A 22399-nucleotide genomic window follows, 5' to 3' on the forward strand; every position below is an offset into this window, starting at 1 on the left:
TTGTAAAAATTAATAAACTCTCAGTCGCTTCATGCTATCTTCATGCTTCAACCGGGAACAGAGTTTTGCCCGTTATTTAATTCTTTTTTCGTCAGAAATGCTGTTTCTAGTAATTCTTCTATTAGTCTGTTCGGTTTTGTCTATTGTAAGGATTGAGTTTTTCCATAACGTTCACTTTTACTTAGCTTTTGTAGTACTTTGAATCACACGCATAGTCGACTAGAAACGGATTAACAAACGTGTTTGTGGCGCAAATTTTCTGAACAAAAGGATGTGTAGCATACTTGTATTTAATATTAGGTTAATATTTAAATACCTAAACGTAAGGCATAAATGTTTAAATTATCGAATTCGTGTTTTCGAATGAAAGAATCCTATTTGAACATTGAACATTTCTAAAACACTTTTGGAAAAAAAAATGAATAAATTTCTGAAAATTTCAAGTAATTAAGATTCAATGATCAAACATACGTATACTGAAATACAAAAACTGCAAAGTCCTATCTAAAATGTTCAAGCTGCACAGGTTTGGGTCATAGATGTGAAGGGTGAAATTTTTTGGAACCTCAAATTAACATAATTATTGAATTATTAAAGTTATAAAAATTACACGATATTGTGGGAAACACCCTCAAGTATCTTCACTGAAAATTTCAAATCGATCCGACGTCTAGATAAAAAGTTATTAAGTCTTAAATACAGGAAAACGGAGTCTCCCATACAAAATGTATGGACTACCCGGGTAGTCCGGTTGAACGTCTACGTATGTAGGTTTGGTTGAACGGGTGACGGTTAATGTTAACGAACCAGTCAAACAGCCACTTGAACAAGGTATATCCAATTCAGACTGCGATGTAACTACTTTGGTTTTAATGTCAAATCCAATTGACATTTGTTCCTTCTTTTACCCACCACCTCATAACAAAAAGACATCAAAGTGCATCGCTACACTGCATAAATTTCACAAGAAATGAAGCAGTTTGCTCGTGGAAACTAAATTAAAGTGAATAATGACTGACTGTGCACTTCTGAACATTGATGCATCGAGCAGCAAGTGTTAAGCAGTTACTGTGGTTTGTTTGGTGCGTTGTTGTTCGTTTTCGCGTTGTTTTACATAATGGTGTACAGTGCTTGTGATGTGCTAATCAAATGCTTCTCTCAAGTTATTGATATTGCTAAAACGTAGCAATTATCACTATCGTACAGATGAAACACAAAATGAAAAGATAGTAAACTGTAAACGACGAGGTAACACTCACACCAGCGCGTTCGGGAGTGAAAAAATTGATTTCCCTTCGGTGGGATGACGTTCAGTGCGCTGCGGGTACGACAGAAGTCAGATAGCTCGGGTATCTGGTTTAACTGTTACGGGAGGTTCTGGATGGTTCGTTGTCGAAAATTGTGTATAGTGCAGATATCCGCCGTGTAAACATTGTTTCTTTGAGTGTTGCAACTGAATCGTGAATCCATATCAATAAATTGTGTATTATGGTAGCCTGCGGAAGCTCCTGTTTCCCGTACACCGCAGGCGCTGGTTCCTATAGGTCGTAAGTGCCCGTGCTTTGGTACACTTTCATGGCGCGGACTCATAACTTGCGGCACATCATACGCTGTTGCAAGTCAATCTTTTGCGTACTGTTAACAATATCGTGTTAGTATTATAGCGTCAATTTGAGAGCATTATTTTGTCGCGTGAAGGATTTGTCCCTATTTGTGGCTGTTATTTCCAAACGGCACCGTTTACAACAAAAAGAGGGCAGCCATTGTCGATCATCCGAGACATCACGTTAAAAGGGAATCCAAGTTGCTTCGTTAGTCAAAGGCCGCGCTGTACGGTGCATTGTGGACGAGAAATATAATAATCATCACCAGCCGCATCAGCAGTAGCTCCTCCATATTGGCGCACAACCCCCTTTCGGGCTACCCGGTCCGAAGGTGCGTCCCAGATTCTGTTTCGACGAAGAAATACGGTAGAAAAAAAGGAAAAGCAAAATGGCTCTCTCGTCGAATATTTACGAGCAGAAGCTATATCACATGTTCCAATCCCACGGTAACGGCGATGGATCCAACAGTCTTGATCGCGAAGCCCTAGTGAAGCTTTGTCGCACACTTGAGCTGAAGGAACGGGGCCATCTGCTGGTGAAGTGCCTTCTGACCGACGCAAAGACGCGAGTCAGCTTCCGCGAGTTTCGCGAAGGTCTTTTACACATTCTCGGAGGCAACGAAGATTCGTTGGGCGGAGAGAACCTCCAAAAATCAACATCAGTTTCTACAAACGCTACCGAGGGATATGGAGAACCTTATAATGGTAAGATTACCCCCATTTTCTTAACAGCTTTCTTGCATGTCACAAGGTTAATTCCGTTAAGCAAAGATATTGAATGCCAAGTAAAAATAAGCCCAGAAATGTAGTTACGAGAGCTCTTATAATGCACGCCATAATTATCTCACCTAGCATCTTCACCCATCGATCATTATATGGAACGAGAACAAGGAGGCGGTCAACGAACCTGCGGTTTTTGTACTGTTGCATTTGTTGCATTTGTTGGTTCTTTGCTGGAACCTTTTGGTGTCCATCTATTCGGATAAAACAGTTCATAACTGCAGTATCGCATTATACAACTTTAAAGTAAATCCCTTCCCTTTGAAAGTCACGTTGTCATCAAAAGTTTTACGTATCAATATTTGTAATCGAAAGTGTCCGTCTTTGTGCATTCATTTGTCTGGTGACGTTTGATAAATCAGCGCTAGATAAGATAAATGACACCCGCAGAGTAACAGTTGATGTCATTAGCTAAAGTTAGGAAGATTATTCTTTTGAATTGACTGAACAAAAGATACTTCGTCATGATAAGGTAAGGTTCTTATCACGCAGAAGAAAATATGGTTGCTATTGAAGGACCTCAACATGAAGTGTTGGGAAAATATAATGTTGTTGGGAACTCTAAACGGTAGAAGGTGACTCACATTCACAATTAGGATAACAGATGAAAGGGCATGCATAACACCCTTTTATGTATGAACTTTTCTGTTTGGCTTGTTGTACTACTCATTTAGATACACTTCAAAGCAACAGGGTGCGTCCGCTCCAACGAACGGTGCGCAAACGAGGATATCGCTAAAATAGTAGATTCTTATCACGTTTTATCGTTTGCAGGCCAAGGCAGGAAGTTTCATACGCGGCCAAGCCTTCCTTCGTTTTTCCAGTCCGCGAAAATAGAAATGGGACGCAAGAAACCTGGACGAACTGGACTGTGAGCCATTGAGTGTGAAAAGGGCATGACTACATCACCTCGTACCTCAGGGAGCTAATTTAACCAAAACCGCCAGTGGAACGAAATAATAATTTTCCTTACACTGTTTGGCTATGGCAACATAATTTTAATTTTTTTTAATAAGCTCAGTCATGTTCCATAATATTGGATAGGTTTTTAAAGCAAACAGCTCAGCGTTGTTTGTTATGTTATTTCAAAACATTTTTTGTATCTTGTTTATAATTTATTCAAATTATATCGTCTTGCAGGACGTTATAATGATGGGATGTGTGGGATTCGGATTTAAAACAAAACTTACTGTCTTTGTTGATGACCTTTGCTATTCCTGCAAAGGCGTTCTCAAAGAAATTTATAATTTTTTTTATTACTTTTGAAGATTTGGCTCTCTCAGCTCTCTGCTTCAGCTCTCTTCGTTCATTCCAATATCTTATCGCACAGTATCTTATGCTCCGACTTTTGTATGTGACGTTATCTAATTTTATTGTTTAAAACAGTACGTTAAGAAGAAAATTGAAATAACTCAACCATGCCTTCGAGCTCCGTGGAAGAAAGTGTCGAAAACAAATTCACCAGCAACAGAACGGATTCACAAACTCAGTCAGCAGTGGCTATGATTCTTTACGGCGCATTTTGCATGACCGAATGCCATGTTTACCAATCAGCTACCTTCGTTGGCTGTTAATTTTTGCTTTCATATTTCTTCGTCTTCGTCCACCCTGCTGCAAACATGAGTTATTTGTGCTGGCAGTGAAACTACATGTAACGCTAGCTTCTACTGAACCACTACTACTAATCGTTTACTACGTTGTAGCGGCTGCCGTTGGCAGGCGCCAATGCACCACGGGGATGTTGTGGGCCGTGTTTATTATTAGTGTTACGCGGATCCGCGTTCAAATGCGCGTTGTCCAATATGACACAGCCGGGGAACGAAGGCACTACCACTACACGGCCCACTACACCACCGATCGTTCCGAGGCGAAACGAAGCGAACCGATTGTTCACACAACGAGAACCGCGACTATGGCCAGTTAGGGCGATAGACAACCAGGCCCTGGCCAGTCTGCAGCCGCTTCTGCATTAGTAAGTTTATCGCGAGGCGTGTTCGCGTTTCATTCGACCTTCCGGGGACGGTTATGTGGAGGGAGTGAAACCCAAGAGAGAAAAACACATGAAGAGAGATGTGTTTGGTGCTGCTTTGTTCGTGTTTTGTCGTGGGTTCATAAATAATATTTGTTCGTCGTTATAATACGTCATCCACGATTTCATCACCGTTTTCACCTTGCGTGCATTGGATAAGTGATTCTAACCATTTCAATTGGGAAGTGGAAGCAGGTGTAGTCCAAATCGTCGCGTGCTCTCCTAGTGGCCGTTCACGAGCGCCATGATAATCATCCTGTGTAATTTTATCATATCCTCTCGATGGAACGGTTGTAACAGTATCAATGTTTTGGCTTTTTGTAGATACGGACCATCAGCTTCAGCAGCAGCAGCAGCACCAGCAAGAACAGCAGTCTGCAATAAGTTGTCCGTCTGTTGGTTCTACTTGTTCCTCGGACCAAACTTCCCACACTGTAACAAGCGGCAGCAGCAGCAGTAAGGTGCTAAGTAGTACATCCGGACATCTTTCCACTTCAACTGCATTCCTACCGGATGATGAAAGTTCTGGTGATGCAGAGGAAAAGCTACATCACCATAGAGATAGCAATGCTCCTTTGATCACTCAAAAGTCCAGGCAAAAGTATCCCTCCAAGCAGCAGCAACTACTCACAGCAGGCGACAAAGAAGGAGACAATGGTGTATCGGTGGATGAGAACAAATTCGCGAATGGACAACAAAACACTAGCGTCCTGTACACGACAGTACAATCGAAAACACTGCTACCGAGCGGTGCTGACGATGGTGATGAATCATCGGACCGTGAAGTTTCGCCAAAGTTTGTCGTCGGCACGAAGAAATACGGCCGTAGGTCAAGGCCTCGAGAGGATGTGAATGGATTCGACAGGTTGTCGCAGTCGTCTAATTCGGACAACGAATCAGTTGCTGCGCTAAACACTAGCACCAACACCGATGCCGCATCAGTCAATATCCTTTCGAGCGCGGACGGGGGCGGTGGAACGAAAGTGCAACGATCGGCCTCTCAGAGTGATATCCATGGCTCGAAACGGCGGCGCCCGCATGTGGGACCGGGTGCAATTCGTCTTAAGCGATGTGCGTCCCTCCCGACACATCGTCAACGACCAGGAACGACGACGACTGCGGCGAGCAAGGTACACCCGGCTCAGCTGCAAATGGATGACGAACGGATCGATCAGAAGATCTATTTTATGAATCTTTCGGAGAACTTGCGCGACATCTGGGACTCACTGCTGGTCGACTGCGATCCTGGTCGGCGCCACGGGGATCTTCTGAACCAGTCTCAACTGCAACAGGTGTGCGAGCGAGTAGGATTGCAGAAAACTCCTGCCCGTCTGGCGGCGCAAGAAGTTTTCTCCAAGTTGTCGCTCCAACCTATCGAAGGAATCAGCTTCACGGAATTTATCGCGTTGCTTGAAAGCAATACGGATCTTCTACCGATGGGACATGAAAACCGCGAGCTGCAGCTCGGTGATTGCGACGACAGTGGAACGCTCCTTTCATCCGCATCCGTTGGACCGGCACACGATAAAAGTTTCACGCTCGCCATGCCAGGTAAGTCACACCGCTCCGCCGTTTGGATTTATTGCGTAACGAGTCTGATTGGGATTTTTTTTCGTCACCACCCCAGATTGGACGTCAGACATTGGGTCTCTGGCGGCATCGATCATCATCGACATGTGGGAAGCGGCAGGTATTGTTGCTCCGGCAATTTTGTTAAACGAACTAGGCTTCGATGGGGACGTAATTCAAGTGTCGGACCTAGTGCTGGCTCTAGAAGAGGAACATCAGCGAATGATCGGTGGGCATCTCAACACTAGTAGCCTCAGCAGTACCAGCAGCAATGTTAACGATGCCTCCCTCATAGTTCGGGTAAGTTTATCAGCTACGCGTCGAAATATGGCCCTTGCATTGGTATTTGTATTTACTCTACTCGGGCAAGGTCAGGCATGCATGTAATTAAATAGCTGCTGCATATTTTTAAGATTTGTCCCACGCAAACGATCAGTGCTTTACAACCAGTCAGTAGATATGAATATTTATGCCTCGCATGGGTCGCTACCAACGGAAGTGAATTTTTGTCGAGGGTGTATGTAAAGATTTTTTGAGTTTGCGAAACATCACTCGTTTGAGCTTATTGAATGATAGCAATATTGAAGTAGGTTTTGGTTTTTTTTCGTTATGGCGTGGGTTCAAATCCCAACCGGGACCGGACTCTCTCCTGTACGAAAGAATTACTTTGATAGTCACACAAAGGGAAAAAGTCTAATAAACCCTTAATGGGCAGGCATGACCAAGACCAAGATCATGTTTGCTTGCGTTTAATTGACAGCAGTATCATTATGAGCTTAATCGTTCGTTTTTTTGCTTATCAGTTATCAGCTTTTATCACTTTTTTTGCCATTTTTTTGACTATTTTTGTTGTTACCTCGGATTTTGAGTATTGATGTGTAATCCTGTTGAGATTATATGAGTTGAATTGAGCTGTCATAAAAGCCATAGCACGCACATTTGTCGTGCGACACAACTTGGCTGTATCGCCTTCGACATCGTGAGATAACGATTTCTCCTGTATTTTGCTTTCCCTTAGGCTTCGCTGGCACTTCATAAAGCTGAAGTGAATGCACTGCGCCAGGCGTTCCATCAGCTGGTCGAAGAGAACAAGAAACTGTACGCCGACAACAAGGAGGTCAACAATCGGGCCGTGCTGCTTGCACAGGAAATAGACGAGCGACACAATTCACTAGAAAACTCTACCCGCACCAAAATTCGGCATCTGGAACAGCGTCACCACGAGACCATCAAGGAATTGTCCACGCAATTAGCCTTCGAGCGAGAACAATTGTCGCATGCGAATGCAATGCTGGAAAAACGCATCGCGCTGCTGGAGGGCGAGGAAGGCAAACTAAAAGCGGAGTTGTCTCGAGTGTCGGATGAAAACGAGGAACTGCGACAGGAGCAGGAGAATCTTACAAAGGAGATCACCGATCTGTTGGAAAAGAACATCAAACTCAACCGGGACATTGCCGAGCTTGAGGAGAACAATCGCAACGATTATCCCGAGGACGATGACTGTGGTTTCGCACGCAAGGACAGCGAGGAGGTGTTGGACTTGATCGATCGAATTTCCTTGCTACAGGGCGAAAACACGGGACTACGCGATAAAAACGATGAGTTGAATGTGGAGATCGAAATGTTGAACGCAGAGCTGAGCAAGATCAAACTCAAGCGAAATTCTACCTCGGATGAGACAGACCGAGTGGTCGGTGGAGATACAGCTGCTGGTCAAACGGCTATTAAGAGGAGGGGTGATTCTCCGAGCAAAACACGATTGTCGGACGAGAGTCCCCGGTTGGGCAAGTTCCGTAAGTGCAGCATTGACAACGACACCGAGGTTGATCCGTGCTCCGGTGACTGGATGGCACTTCATTCCGAGCTAGGACAGAGCGGTAGGCCTTCAGAAGAAGTGTCTACAGTTCTTTCCGGTTGTCCCGAAACGAGTGCATCGTCGGGAATTTCGAGCATCAATGATTCATCGCTGACTCGGGATGAAGAAATAAAAGCCTTACGCTGTAGAGTTGAAGAACTCCAGCAGCAGTTGCGAAGTGGCAAAAAAGAGGCGGATAGTGTTGATCAAGCGTCAGCCGATAAGCCCGGTGAATCGGTCTCCGCAAAGGAGCAAGAATGTGTAAAGCTAAAAGCACGCTGCGAAGAGCTCGAAGCCAGCCTGGAACAAATGCGCAAGGAGTACGAGGACTGCGAGGACTACTGGCAAGCGAAGGTGAACGACGAGCGACTTTTGTACGAAGAGGAGCAACGCGTAAGCGACGAAAAGTTTACCGAGCTGCTAAAGAAGGTGTCTGAGTATGAGGAGCAGTTTGCGGGCAATGCCAAACCGGAGAAAGACGGTCGATTGTCGCCAATCGACGAGAAGGACGGTTTGGAGCAGCAGTACCTGGAGTTGGAGGCCGATTTCGAACAAGCTCAGCTTGCTCTTGAAGAAAAAACGCACGAGGTAGAAAAGCTTCTAAGAAGAATTCAGGAGCTGGAACAGATGACCAAATATCCGTCGGAAATGCTGCTGTAAGTATTGTTACAGTTTTGTAGCGGTGCTCTTTTTGAGACTAAGTCGTCGTTTGACATATTAGAGGATAATTATGGACATCTTTTTTAAGGTCTCCATCACCCCATATGGAAACGCCGGAAGTAGAGGATCGACCTGCCAGTTCTCCTATCAGTTATTTGTGGAACCAGAGCACGATTCAGCGCCCGGTTCGTGACTATCAAAATCCGAACTGGCGACCACCGCCAACAAAGGCATCTGAAATTAACACAGTTGAAGAGTGTGGCAAGTTCCCAAAGTCATCGGCAGCATCCGAGGCGGCAAGGGATACCGATGGTGGCGAATCGGATGTCAGCGTGTCCAGTGAAGGTGGAGAGGCAAACTTTGCGCGGATCATTTCACCTATTCAGAAACCGATCACCGCAAACAATGGTGGTGGCGAAAGTGGTATCGGCACTAGAGATGAATATTCAGCGGATGGTGAGAAACCATCGGTAGGGATGGTGGCGGGACTGGAACAACTCGAAGTGTCCGATACATGCTCGGTGAAATCGGTGCGCAGTACGCACAGTCTTGCCTCAACGCACAGCATGTAAGGAACAATTACACAAACAGATGTGGTTGCAAAAGGGGCAGCATAGAGAAGGTTGGTTTTGTTTAATGTTTAATCTTTCTTGTCCGTCTGTAGCCAAAATTCAGAGTGTGCGGGAATGACGCTCCCGGTCAGTGCGGAACACATGAAACACCTACGACTCGTGCAACAGCAGCTGCAAGGGGAAATTACGGACCTTACGCACGAGCGAGACTGTTTGTTGATGGAGCTTCAGCAGCTGAAGGAAGCGAAGCCGATCATAGCCCGGGCATATACGAAAACGGCAACGCATCCCAACCAAATGCAGAAGATTCAAAATCTTGAACAGAAGAATCGTCATCTGCAGTCAATGATAAAGCAGCAGCAACAGTACACCGAATCTGTCCTGCACCGTATGTATCAAGCCGTTCAAGGAGTTGAAAATTTTGAACGCCCCAAAGATTGGTTCTATTAATCTAATGGTAATTGTGTTATTTTTTTCCAGAAATCTGGCAACAACAGCGCGGAGAAATAAACGAACTGCGCAATCGGTTAGAAGCGCAGTGTATCGTGATATCGGATCAAGCAACGCGGCTGGCCAGCAACGATATACTAGTCAAGGACATGTACGAGGAGAACTCGCGGCTAATGCTGCAGGTGAAGAGACTTGAGCATCAGTGTCTTCGCGCTACTTGGTTGAATCAGATGAACCAAGCACCGAGCAGCTCTCCCGCGCCCTCCACCAACCACCACTCGCAAGGATTGAGCGGTATTATGCCCGGCCTACCGTAGCGTTGCTTCCCGCAAGGAACAATGCTGGCCTCAGCGTGTAGCGCGCGTCAGTGAAGCATGAAAGTGCACGTATGTGTGCCGATTGTCTGTAAGTAGTTTTGGTTTTTAACACGGCGGTACACACTGCCAAAGGAGGTGTTTTTTCCGTGTCACGTTGAACCACGCGCACGGGCATACCGGGTTGGTTGTTTTGTGGCTCTTCTTTTACATTCGTTATTTGAGCGTCAGTCCCCCTTTTGTGGCCGAACTAGAGGCAGTCTCATCACATTTATACGTCCGATTCTATAAATATGATTGAAGCATATACAGATCCGCTGAAGATATGCTCTGTCGTGTCTCTGCTATCCATTCAGATTTTCTTCTATTCATGTAACTTTCCTTTTTCGTGATTTATTTCGTTTGTTATTATTTAATTTTAATGTCGTTAAAGTAAAAATGTAAAATGTGGCAGCATTTTTCTCGTTTTAATGTATACAAATTGTGTAGGAAAGTCATCTGCCATTTTCGTCGAGGTTTATCCGTTTTAATTATGTTTAAGCGAATGAATTAAATATGCTCCTCAAATAATACGGTCAACAAATATGATAGTTGTCAGGGTGTATTATTGATTCTATGGTATTTTTTTTTGTAAGAAATGCACATGACTTACTTATAGGCCGTAGAATTAATGAACTATTTTGAGTGCACTTTCCAACACTCATATGGGTGTTTGCCTGATGATCGTTCTCAAGAGAGAATCGTTGGCCCAATATTGTCATAATCAGGTATTTATCAAAAAACCGGTAATTCTTATTAAACATCTGTGATTTGTAGCATGATGAGCAAAATCTGATCTAGCAACGGGACAAACAGTGGACGACGTGCTAGACTCTTACACTAACAACTTTGGAGGCAACGGGTTTCTACATAACCATAATTTTGGTTTGTGTTTATATGGCCTTATGTTGGTTTTTATCTTACACTTTGCCTGGATATCTATCATGTCAAACAGATAAGAGTTTTTATTTTAACTAAACATATAAATGGCAAAAGTTCTACGTCATACATGATCTGCTATCGATCTTATAGCAGGGAAATGGAAATTATGTTATATGTTTACGAATGCATTATTTATGTAACTTTTTTTTGTATTTCCTTAAGCTTTTCAAAGCAATTGATTTTGATTTGCATTACTGATACATTAACTGAATAGAGTCCTAAACCTAGATGTAGCGATGATATGCATTATGCATAATGTCTAGAATTGTAACGAAAGGACGAGTAAATACTAGTAAGATCAATCTTCTTATGTCGTAATGTCAGCCTAACCATCACAGACATGTGCTATATGATTTTATTTTATTGATTTAAAATGGACTCAGCACCTAATGTTAACAAATGCAGCTAAACTATCACCAACGAGTTGTACGAAGTAGCAGCAGCAGTTTGATCTTGCTATGAAAAATTCTGAAGAAATACTAAGATTAATGACAATGCATAAAAAAGTGTGTGCACCGCAAATTCTACAAAATGTGTACGCATGTGTACGCAAAATTATATACGTTTAAACTCAATAGGGAGTAACAGAGCGAGGGGCGTGCACTAATAGAGACTAGACTGTTGTAATTGATGTAGAACTAATGAAGCCTAGGACCGTTAACACTATTTTACACAACAGGATGTGTATAATTGTACCAGAGAAAGACGATATACGTTCCGGCACAGAAAGACAGATGAGAGTTTATGAAGAGTCCTAAAAATATAGGAGAGACAAGCAACTACTCTTGAACTAAAGAATTTATCAATTCGAAATAATTATTGGTGGTCGGCTGTACTTGTTCTGAAAGAAAAAACAAACGCAACATATTCGTTCGCCACTTTGATATCGGGTGTTTATTACGGCAATTTTGTAATATTTGTATTCCTGTCTGTTGGTCGCTCATTTCACTAAGTACATCTAATAACGGTTTAATGATGGTATGGTTTAAAGGAAAATTATATTGCAGCAAGGACTTCTAATAACAAAACAGCACAACGGAACGTTGCTAAAAAAGAATAAGTTTAACAACCTTTTCGTTAATAACACACACTCGATGATCGTTCAAAATATGGATGGAAAATGGCTCCGCCAAGTCGGCTCTACAGATACATTCCGTTTACGAGAAAGTCGGCATCATGTGCGTATGAAGATTTTCCCGGTCTTCGAATTCTTCGTCGAGCCACACGCATCCGGCAGCTGAGCAAAATACCCATGGCTGCGGTCAAGAGTACCCCCAGAGTCAGCGACAGCATCGCTCCACCCGGACGGTCCGCATAACCGTCGTGATCGGGAAATTCGATTTCCACATCGTTGTGCAAAACCGCCTTCAGGTGCTCGTGCACGATCGTATCGTCCGACGGTGATCCGTGGTGATGGTCCGGCGCCTTATCCTTTTTGGTGGTTTTTGTTTTCTTCCTTTTCTTCTGCTTATCTTCCGCTTGTTCGTTGGTGGTCGACGGATTGAAGATCTTACTGTCGCCATGATCGTGCTTGTGATGTTTGCGTAGCTTTTTCTTCGGCGGTTCCGTTTGGGTCGGTTCTTCAGCTTCAGCGCCACCATCGCTAGCAGCGTTCGTGGACTCCGGATATGTATCTTCGTAAGCGTCTTCTTCGTACTCCGTGTCACCATCGTGTGTTCCACCTTGCACCGCAGTGGCTTTATGTTTCACTCCGTTAGAACTTTCGCCAGCACCAGCAACGACCGGCGGTTGACCTAAAGGTCCACTGTTAGGTGCATCTTTTGCAAGGGTTTCGGATCCGGAAGCGCCTTCACCCGAGAAACTGCTACTAGCTGAGGCAGTCGGAGCTACCGGCAGTGGAACATCTTGCTGTTTTTGTCCTTCAGCCGGCCACTGCTGACCACTGGATGGTAGTGTTTGTGGCTGCGATGTTTTCTGCTGCGATGCTCCGAGAGGATCCATGTTGGAGGCTGGTTGCATTTCTGGCCGTCGCTGCTGGACCGGTGGTTGCATGTACTGTTCGCGCGGTGACACCATGGCACCATCACCTCCAACTCCTATATGATCCGATGCCGCTTTCATGGACCAATTTGGACGCACAGGATCGCCTCCCATCCATTGTTGCGGAGAAATGGCGGGCTTATATTGCGGCTGCTGCTGATCGTGGGTCATTTGTGGTGGTAGTTGCTGGGAGTATGAACTGCCACCGGGGAGCGACAGGTAGCTGGACTGTCCACCACGGACGACGGATGCCGAAGGCATGTAGTTGGACTCGGGCATAGACTCCTGGTACTGTTGAGAGGCAAGCGAGCCCATGTTGTTGGCCACCGAGAGCTGTAGCCCTCCCTTGTGATTGAAAAAGTGACTGTCGGAAGAATCTAAAGTGAAAAGGTTAAAGTTAGAAAAACTTGTTCAAATCCCAGACATACTCAGCACCTACCAACATAGTTAAGCTCGTTGATGGCGGGACGTGGCCAGGGTTTTGGGGCCGTCATTGGGTCTTCTCGGTTGCGATGCATAAGGGTGGGCTTACCGAGCTGCTGCTGTTGCTGTTGCTGCTGAAGTTGCTGCTGTTCGGGATCGATACCTCCGAATCGGTTCGGTGGTTGCTGATAATCTAATGGCTGGTACATGGGAAGCATCGCCTTGGGGGCCCCTCTCATTTCCATTGGTTGATTGTTTCCCCCGAGCCCGGAGCGATCCATCGCATTCGGTGGTATTATAGCCATGGGTTGGTTAAGAGCAACACCTGGAACACCCGATGGTCCCGTGTTTTTCTGTGGGCATTCGGGACCTTCGTCACTCCCATCGTCGCACTGCGGGATGCCATCGCAAACGTTGTACACCGCAATACACTCCCCAGAGTGGCAGGGAAATTCAAAGTGACCACACTGGGACGACGAGGGTGGCGGTGGCGGCTGGTGCTTTGGCGTGCTTGCACTCGGTGTTGAAAGCGTCTCCCCAAGTCGTACACCCAATGGAGGGAGCGAGGTTGTTGAACTTGTACCGAAACTGGCCACCACCGCTACCTGCTGTTTGCTACCACCGTTAGTACCAGTGTCCTTCAGACTGACCAGTTCCATTTCATGTTGCGAGAGATGCTTCTTGCCACCGGCAGACTGTTGCTGAGCCGTTAACGACTGAATCTGGGCGGCCAAGGGAGGTGTCAGCGGGACTGCTAGTTGCTGTTCCATCGGAGGCATCGATAGAACGGCGCTTGTATAGTTGGAATGATGCGTGAATTTACAACGGAAGTTTTCCGGAGGACCACACTGGAAGAGGAAGCAAGTCCCGGGACTCTGTGGAGAGGGACAGAAGCACTATTAACATAACTACGTGGTACGAAGGTGTCCAAAACTCCGACCCTAATGATGAAAGCACCAGTCAATGACACCTCGAATCGGAGGTGATAAACATGTACCCACCAGAGAGGAAGTGTTATATTTACACATAATAAAATCTTGGTTGGTTTGGTCACAACCTCACAAGAGGGGTTAATTTTGGACCCAAAGATGGTCCCACTAAGCTTTAACCCTTCCGACTCTAACTGGTTTATTATCTATTGTATAAAATTCCCAGGACCGAACGGACCGAATATTTTTGGATGTTGTTCCGACCTAGCGTACCAAATCGGACGCGCTGAGCCTAATGAGAGGAAGCAACGGAGCTTTAATATACAATTAACCGTTATTCTTTCCGAGATGGCAAATAAGATGGCTGGGAACCGAAGGTGTTATTTTTGGCCAAGTTTTAGACTCTCCGGAACTGTGAGATAAAACGACGTACCTTTTCCTCGAACACGAAAACATCACAGTTTTCCGTTTCGCAGCACAGCCGGAGACACTGTTCGCGCGTGTTTAGATCGGCATCGTCCAGGAAGCAGGCACCCATCGATCTGGATTCCTCCGTTCGAATGATGGTATTGAGATGGACATCGAATCGCACTGCACGGAACGGTGGGGGAAATGCACGGATTGTAGGTAATTCGTTCTGGAAGCAACAATGGTGGCACGTCCTTACCTAGGCACGTTTCTATGTTCATGCGCTTTGCTATCGGGAACACTCCCTCCGGGAGCGCAATCGTTACATGTTGTGGAACGATGGTTGCCATGAGTAATGATACCAGAATCGCTATGGTCGATGGCCAAGTGGAAGTCCAATAGCTCGACTGCATTCGTCTTCCCTCCATGGTGTAGAGTCGGATGTGTATCTTGCACTGGTGGAGCCCTGAAATGCACAATAACAGTGCGCACTTGCTGAATGTCCCCACGAAAATGTTTTGCATAACAACTCGTACCTGACGTATGGAGTGTTTAATATGTTGCTTTTCCTCTTGCAATTGCACACAGTGTTTATGCTAGAACAACTACCTACTGGACACTGCCATAGGGAGTACGCTGGCTTTGGAGGGTTTCACACAATCGTACACTGAACACAGAAAGTTACGTTAAGCTCCGAAGTCTGTGCTATTCCAATTAACGGTGGGTCAGACGTATAAGGAGAGAAGGCAACGCAATAGACGAACCGTACCTTTAAGTGACAGCCACTGCTCTGCTGGAAAAATCGATCGAATGTTCATTGGTTTATTTTTTCCCTCCTACCCCCCCCTTGCCCGATACCCATTTCCCCATCCAAAGTTTTCCATACGCATGAGCTTCCTTGGATAACTCAAAACACAAAACATTCGTTGGGCGAAATGTATGTGACAAGTTTTAACGAAACGACTCCAAAAGTTCGAACTGGTTGGTAAAAAGCTCTGTTCTGTGAAAAGCATCTGTTTAGCGTCGTTGGAAACCTGAATGTTGGGTCCACAGGACGCATGCCCAGGATTTGACGTATGTGTGGAAAAATTCATCTCTGCTGCTTGTTGCCGCCTAAGCGAGAGAGCAAAACGAACTCTGCTATGAGCTGGAAAACTCTGGCCATTGTAGGCATTGTATCGTCGCTAGTTCGTTCGTTTCAGTTTCCAGTTGCCCCGTAGCGTTGGTTGAGAAGCTGCGACTTAGTGCGGGACACAATCTGAATCGTGTAATCCCAAAATCATCTGTGCTTTTCGCTACACTCTCTTCTTCTGCCTCTATGTGTAACGAGTCTGTCTGGTGTGGTTTTTATTTTAAGCATATCTTATCAGTCGAATCAACTTCACGTGTAAATTGCTCAGCTCCGTTAGCTTCTGATTTTCATTGATACGGTTTTGTGACAATTGTGTGGTGAAGAAACAGCTACCAGTCTTCTTTTCCCAAGAAACTTCCCACAGAGGGGGTGAGTAAGAAAATAACTATCACGTTTAAGTAAACTGTAGCTGGGAACATATCTTATTCGATGCAAAAGGATAGATGATGTCTTCATACGCTAGCAGTTCTAGACACGTGTTGAAGAGCGCAGGTACACGATGGAGAATGTTCTTTATATCACGCGTAGGTGTGACCACCCAAGGTGCCATGGCCATTTTTAACCTTTGGTAGAATATCTTCCAAATTGACAATGAACCGAAGAATCATCAAATGAGTTATCGTTTTGTTCGTTGTTTACTCCAGTTACATCACTACTAGTCAAACTATGGCAGAATTTGAGCAATAAATAGTGCTGAGAACAAGTTTACTCCCTGGAATCTCAACGTGCCATTTCTTTCCTTGGCCATCCATCCTTCTATGCTGCTAAATGGATGCTGGACGAGTACAAGAAGTGTACAATAAATACGTTTCTCTAGCAAGATGCTTGAAAATTTACTTAAACTTTGGGTAGTATCTTTTCTTTTCCCAAACATAAAATTTATTCATGAAGTGGAAAAACACATATAGTTTTTGTTATTATTGATGGGTCTTGCTAACAATAAGAATCTGTTGACAGAGATTGATGGAATGGAGGCTTTTGATTGTTTAAAATATGGACATTCAAATGATGTCATAAACAATCAACTGTAATCTTTAGTCTGAGATTCGCGAGTAATTTATCTGAGAATTTTTGCAATTTTCCTCAGTACAATCTACTTGTACTTCTATTAATTACCATTAGTTGTCGTGAAAGGCATGGTATGGAAATGAAATGTCTTCAATAGTAAATATTTAATACGTGTCGAAATATTTTATCTTGCTTCGAAAGCACACCGAGTCACGCGGAAGGAAAAGTGTTCTTGCTCCACTAGCTGTAGTCGGGATCAGGAAGTCCACAGAAAACCATTCCCAATTGGGACAGTTGTTTCCCGTCTGTGACACCCCTGGGCCTGTTTCGGGTGGGTCGGGTCTCAGCGTAACGGGGCTGTACGAGAGAGCTCGCAATCGCGAATACATTGCACTAATTTACAGACGGCTGTAGGCCGGGGAGGCCACAAGGCGGACACAACACGTTTAGTACCGGCGGAGATGGAGACCCGGAATTGGTGCAAAGTGGCTTGTGCTATGCCGGCATTTCCCTCGGTGTCTGTGTGAAGTTGAGAATGGTCGTTGGTCCCGCCGCACTTGGTCTTGGCGATGAATCAGCATATGAGCGTAACACTACGATAGAACGATACGGTCGGGAGATGGATCCAACCGACTGCATGCATTCAGTGAGAAAGTAAAAATACAATTTACCGTGGGCGTTTGTGAAGAAGTTGCTTGGATAAGCTACACAGTCCTACGTTTAATTTGTGGTGCACTAATCTTCTTACATTGTTTATCAAATCCTAGTGGGGTTGGCTTCTATTTTCAGTAAGCAAGCGAGAGAGAATAGTCGTGAAAAGGAATATCTTTTTGATCTTTGTACCTTAACCTTAACGCCCCTTTTGATAACTACTGTATTAGGAAAAACTTTGTAAGGAAAGCTAACACACTTCTACGGCCCGATTGGCAAGGCGAGGATAGAAGGCACTCAAGCCGCCTCACAATCACCTCGCAACAATGATGAACTTTTCGAAATTTATTTGGCATTTGGATTTTCTTCTGGGATTTCCACACAAGCCGGTCGGACACGCCGCAATTCAGCCTCAAAAGCAGCACGAGGCCATCCGAGCACTTATATTTTCTCGAGCTCTAAATTTCCCTCCCCTCCTTTCTCTCACAGACAGCAACCCTTACCAACCTCGTTCCGCAGGCTTCACACATTTATCGATCGACTTTACCTGACATTTGCGTCTGATGCGGAGAGTTTTATAACTGGTTACCTTGTTTCTAACCATCACGACCTTCAGGGTAGTGTTTTTAACGGGCTTTTGCCTTTTTTTATTCGTTAGTTTCTTTCAAATACTCCAAAAGCTTCATGATAGGTTACTTTGTAGCGGTTTTCAAAGCCAAATGCTTTAAATGCATCTAAGTGCTTTAAATGCATGCACCACAGACGATCGCTACACTCAAACGAAAAGTAATTTTCATGGCTTTACGACCCTGAAACCGGATGCTTGAGGCGCCTCATGATTTGTCAAAACATTTCGGCACAAATCAGTGACATGAGCCGCTTGTTGCACCGACACGACGTCATGAGCTCTAAAACTTTAAACCGCTTTGTCCACCGAGAGTTCAGACCTTTTAGAGATTTACTGCGACGTCTTCAATTTAGCTCAGCATTATCAGTCCATTTTGTGCCTCACGAATTATGTCGACGGAGGAGATGAAAACCTTGACTAAACAGAAACATCAGATTTCGGCAATACTTAGCACTATTTTATAATGTCATACTACATTTAACGTGTCAATCGATGAGTCTTCTTCTTAACCTCCAGACATAACAACAGCTTAAATATTGATGAGATAAAACTAGACCACGTGAACTGCGTTTCTTGTCGTTCAATATAAACGTATATTGTGCTTCTTAAATAAGAATGCTTCTTCAGCGTGTATGTATGTTCAAGCTTATCCACTTTTTCTGCTGGTTTAGTATTAAATATTAATCATTGCTTGGTCGAGAACGTGGCGATGAGGGCTTGAGGATGCTTCTCCGCAGACGCTGCTTTTGTTATCTTGCTTGCGAATAAATAGGTCGTCCATAATCTGGTCTGGAATTGGGGTTGGGAAGGCATCTTGCTGGCGCCTTTCCAGAGCCGGGACGCATATGCCCGTTTGTTGTCCCACACACCGATGCTTACCGACGTGTGCTGCCTTTAAAAAAGTCAGTGGCATCTGGTGCTTTTGTGCATAGAAAATTCTTTTCTCAACATTAAACTTCAACGATTCTGGTACGATTCATCGACGTCATGAATCGTGCCGGCTTCGAAACCTTGATATCGAAGGTGTTTGGGGTTTGGAAACCGATTCGTCGTGTTTATAAAGCGACTGCACTCTGTCGCAAGTAGCAAAACAAAGTGAAGAAGGTTCAGAGTCCGAGTTGGTACGCAAGACGCTTTGGGGCGGAAAGCAAGAAAGAATCGCTGTTGCACGTATCCACGCGAAGTGCAGCTGTCAGGTTTGAAGGTTTTCGGCTTTCGATTTATGAAAAGTACTGACGCTCAATCATTCGACGATTTCGATGCCGACAGCCGACGGACTAATTGACCTACCTTCAGCCTACGGTTGCGGTCCACCGCCGAATTACAGCATACGTTCGCTGTGCCAGTGGTCTTTGCGTCATCGTCATCCGTTTTGCTGGTGGCTTCACTTGGTTTGACGATCACTGCTGTGGTCTGGTCTCCCCAACAATGGTGTCTTGTGGGGGGGGGGGGGGGGGGGGGGGGGGGTATTGTAACTGTGTCAACCCAAAGGTCTCGTTGTCGCTTGAGCAAACTTTGCAAGAATCTAGAGTCTTAAGTCCCGGATGCGCGATTAGTGATCTTTCGTGCAGGGGAGCGAGCGGAATGGAAGGGGGAAGCAACTATGCTTACGGGTAATGGAAGATGGAGCGAAGATTTTTCCTACCATGTCGGGAACCTCCTCCCACAATAATTCACACGATAGCGGCAAGGTTCAGGTTCTTCCTCGACATCGCGTTGTGTATAACAGGTTGGCTAGGAAAAGGCGCGATTATTAGCCGCTTAAGCCATCAATCATGTGCAAGATCAGGCCTTTTTGGTCCCGATTTCGGTGGCCGAGAGCGAAAGAGAAAGACCTCACGACATTGGAGACGATCGGAAATCGTGACAACCGATTGCCAGCAGTTACTGTAACTGTTACCGTGTTACCGTGAGGTGACGCAATGGTGTTTCTAGTCGTTTTGGATTTCGTTCGCATCATCCTATTGTAGGGGATGTGTCCTAAAAGACTCCATGGGAAGCCAACTCCAGTGTCAAATGTGGGGTATCTTAGTAAGTTTAACTGAACCTCTAGGCAACTATTCGCTTCTCGAACCTAGTTTAGTGGAATTCCCTTGGCTGTCCAGCCAAGCCAAATAGATACTGCAGACAAGAAAACAAACAGAGAGTTGCGCGTGCAAATGGTTTTATCGCCCTTCACACGAAGCGGCCACAGGACAGGAGGATAGCTTTCGATCGGAGCAGGATGCGTAATGGCATAATTGAAGCCATTATCATATCAGCAAAGTGGCCAGGCAGGCAGTGGGTCGAAGCGATCCGGTTTTTCACGACGCAGAAAAGGGAGCCCGCGCGCGCGCGAGTTCAGCACTAATGCGTTGCGTCCGTTGAGAAGAGGACCCGTTCCTTCGTGTCCCACATACACACACACACACACACACACACGCATGCGTTAAAGAACTCAATGGGTGCAGGTTTCCGTACACACTCTTTTCCTGCACACCGGAAGATCAAGTTAAGGTTAATAAACGTTGCCGGTCGTTGTTTCTCTCCTTCATTGCGTGTGTTTTCCGCGAGGGACGCTAACTGGGGCTGGGACTTGGGGATTACTTTACGGTGCGTGAATGCCTTAAAAGGCTCCCCAAGCACCAGCCATGTTCTTCCTGTACGCCCCCCACCCCCATCGATTGGATGGAATTTGTTTGTGCAAATCTAGAATCTGTTTTCATCCGGCGGCCGCCCGCTTGCTTGCCCGACCTGATTTTTCCTCCAACAAACTGGAAATGGTGGGAAACACACCAACCCCCCTCGCCACTGTTGTCGGTGGGATTGAACTCCAACTTCCAGTGGAAGCTTGTCTGAAATGTTTTATTTTGCTCAAGGCGGGCGGCAAGGGCAGGTGCGGGGGGAGTTGAGGAACAGTGGCGTTGCATGCTGTTGTTACTGTGCTCCACTTGCATAAAGAGATGTAATTAACGATGGACAACCTCGCCTCGACCGACTCGCCCGAAGAATAGACCGAGGAAAGTCAATCTAAGGTAGCTTGCACGCAAGAAAAAAGCAACACAATGGCGCTGGGAGAAGAACTACCATCCAACAATGTCGCGGAATATATATGACTCATCGGTCATCGTGGAATTAATTGTCTCTTTCACCGGTCCTCGGTGGCGCTTTTCGCTATCATAAACTGTGAAAGAAGATATTTTGATTCTTTATATTCGGTGAGGGAGAACTCGTGTAACTGTGAACTGTTTTAGACATGATTTATTGCGCATACAAACGTGCTAGTAAAGCCACATTCTCCCATCCTATTTCGGTGACAAAGAGTCCAGCATAGGTTGAACATGTTCGGCAGAAAGAAAATCGCACCGACAAGTGTTCAAAACGCGGCGGAAAAACTTCGGTCAAAATCAGCGAAACGGAAAGTAGCCTTCATATTCTCGCGCCTACCGCGTTCCTCATCTCCCTTGGCTCACACCAAACATGACCGTAGTGTTATGTTATGACCATGGGGGGAATGCCATCCAACCACAATGAGTGTGTGTGTGTCTGAATGTGTGTGCGCTTTCGTCTTCCTTACGAAAAGATGCCGCCCCGCGATCATTCCTCGTGGCCACGAAACCGTGACAGCAGCAAACCCAACGCCCCCGCCATGTTGGAGGTTCTGCTACCGAAGCTAAGCTGTTGTGATCAACCCGATTCCGGTAACGACGTGCTGACGAATTTTCCTGTGGACTTAATGATGAGGGATTGCGCCCACCAAAACGTGGAAGCAAGAAGCCATAAGTTCTGGCCAACGAAGAGGTGTTGGGATGATTTGTTCGGTGTGAAATGTAAAGGATATATATCGACTTGAGTGCAACTAAATTTGCAATATGTTTGACCGGAAATTTATTCCATTCCTACTGTACTGAGATGCTGTAGCTGCAGCCTGCATTCAGTTGCATCATAACTGCACAAACAGGCTCAGTGGTCCAACGATATTTTCTCCGGAGGTTGGACGGAAAGAAGGAGGCTTATCAAATGAACAGGTCTCGGTATGTTACGTCGATTCGGACCGTTTCCTGGCGGCGATGTTCCCTCAACATTAGTAGTTGGTGGGAGGGGACAGATGAGGGACATTCTTTCATCACTGAATGGTTTCCATGATAATGCGTAAAAGAAAAGCAAACCGCATTTCGCGTTTACGAAAACCATTTTATCTTTTTTTTCTTAATGCAACTTACCTCTGCAGGCTTCTGTGTCTATGCTTTTTGTGTTTGTGTGACGGTCGAAGAACATTATCGGCCGACTTTGCTATCATCGGTGGCCAACGCGACGCATTGTGCCCCCGGGGCCTCGTTCCGAACGCATCCAAGCGGAACGGAACCGCGTCGTTATCGTCATCGTAAAAGGCGCCCCTTGTACTCTCCCTCACATATCTTCATTCC

The 22399-nt window shown here is 45.3% G+C and overlaps 2 protein-coding genes across 2 annotated transcripts; one reads left to right on the forward strand and one right to left on the reverse strand.

The window, feature by feature from the left end:
* Nucleotides 1-987: 987 nt before the first annotated feature.
* Nucleotides 988-10917, forward strand: LOC131282899 (blastoderm-specific protein 25D). Its single transcript, XM_058312445.1, has 7 exons — nt 988-2308; nt 4737-5963; nt 6040-6281; nt 7000-8492; nt 8585-9064; nt 9161-9456; nt 9549-10917. Exons 1-7 carry the CDS (start codon nt 1993-1995, stop codon nt 9833-9835), a joined length of 4341 nt encoding a protein of 1446 aa, XP_058168428.1. The 5' UTR covers nt 988-1992; the 3' UTR covers nt 9836-10917.
* A 1036-nt stretch (nt 10918-11953) lies between these two features.
* Nucleotides 11954-15002, reverse strand: LOC131282920 (trithorax group protein osa). The gene is made up of 4 exons (XM_058312466.1): nt 14834-15002; nt 14600-14757; nt 13254-14112; nt 11954-13191 (listed from the first exon to the last, which is right to left on the reverse strand). Exons 1-4 carry the CDS (start codon nt 15000-15002, stop codon nt 11954-11956), a joined length of 2424 nt encoding a protein of 807 aa, XP_058168449.1.
* Nucleotides 15003-22399: the final 7397 nt, after the last annotated feature.

This window comes from Anopheles ziemanni, chromosome 2 (genome assembly GCF_943734765.1).
Source record: "Anopheles ziemanni chromosome 2, idAnoZiCoDA_A2_x.2, whole genome shotgun sequence".
In the NCBI taxonomy this organism is placed as follows: Eukaryota; Metazoa; Arthropoda; class Insecta; order Diptera; family Culicidae; genus Anopheles; species Anopheles ziemanni.

Excerpts from the sequence above, each read along its gene's own strand:
- LOC131282899 (XM_058312445.1), top strand. The coding sequence starts at position 1,993 with ATGGCTCTCTCGTCGAATATTTACGAGCAGAAGCTATATCACATGTTC. Across the intron at positions 5,964-6,039 it reads TTTCACGCTCGCCATGCCAG|ATTGGACGTCAGACATTGGG; the intron begins GTAAGTCACACC and ends TCACCACCCCAG. Across the intron at positions 9,457-9,548 it reads CACCGAATCTGTCCTGCACC|AAATCTGGCAACAACAGCGC; the intron begins GTATGTATCAAG and ends ATTTTTTTCCAG.
- LOC131282920 (XM_058312466.1), bottom strand. The coding sequence starts at position 15,002 with ATGGAGGGAAGACGAATGCAGTCGAGCTATTGGACTTCCACTTGGCCA. Across the intron at positions 14,113-14,599 it reads TTTTCGTGTTCGAGGAAAAG|AGTCCCGGGACTTGCTTCCT; the intron begins GTACGTCGTTTT and ends CCCTCTCCACAG. Across the intron at positions 13,192-13,253 it reads CAACGAGCTTAACTATGTTG|ATTCTTCCGACAGTCACTTT; the intron begins GTAGGTGCTGAG and ends TTTTCACTTTAG.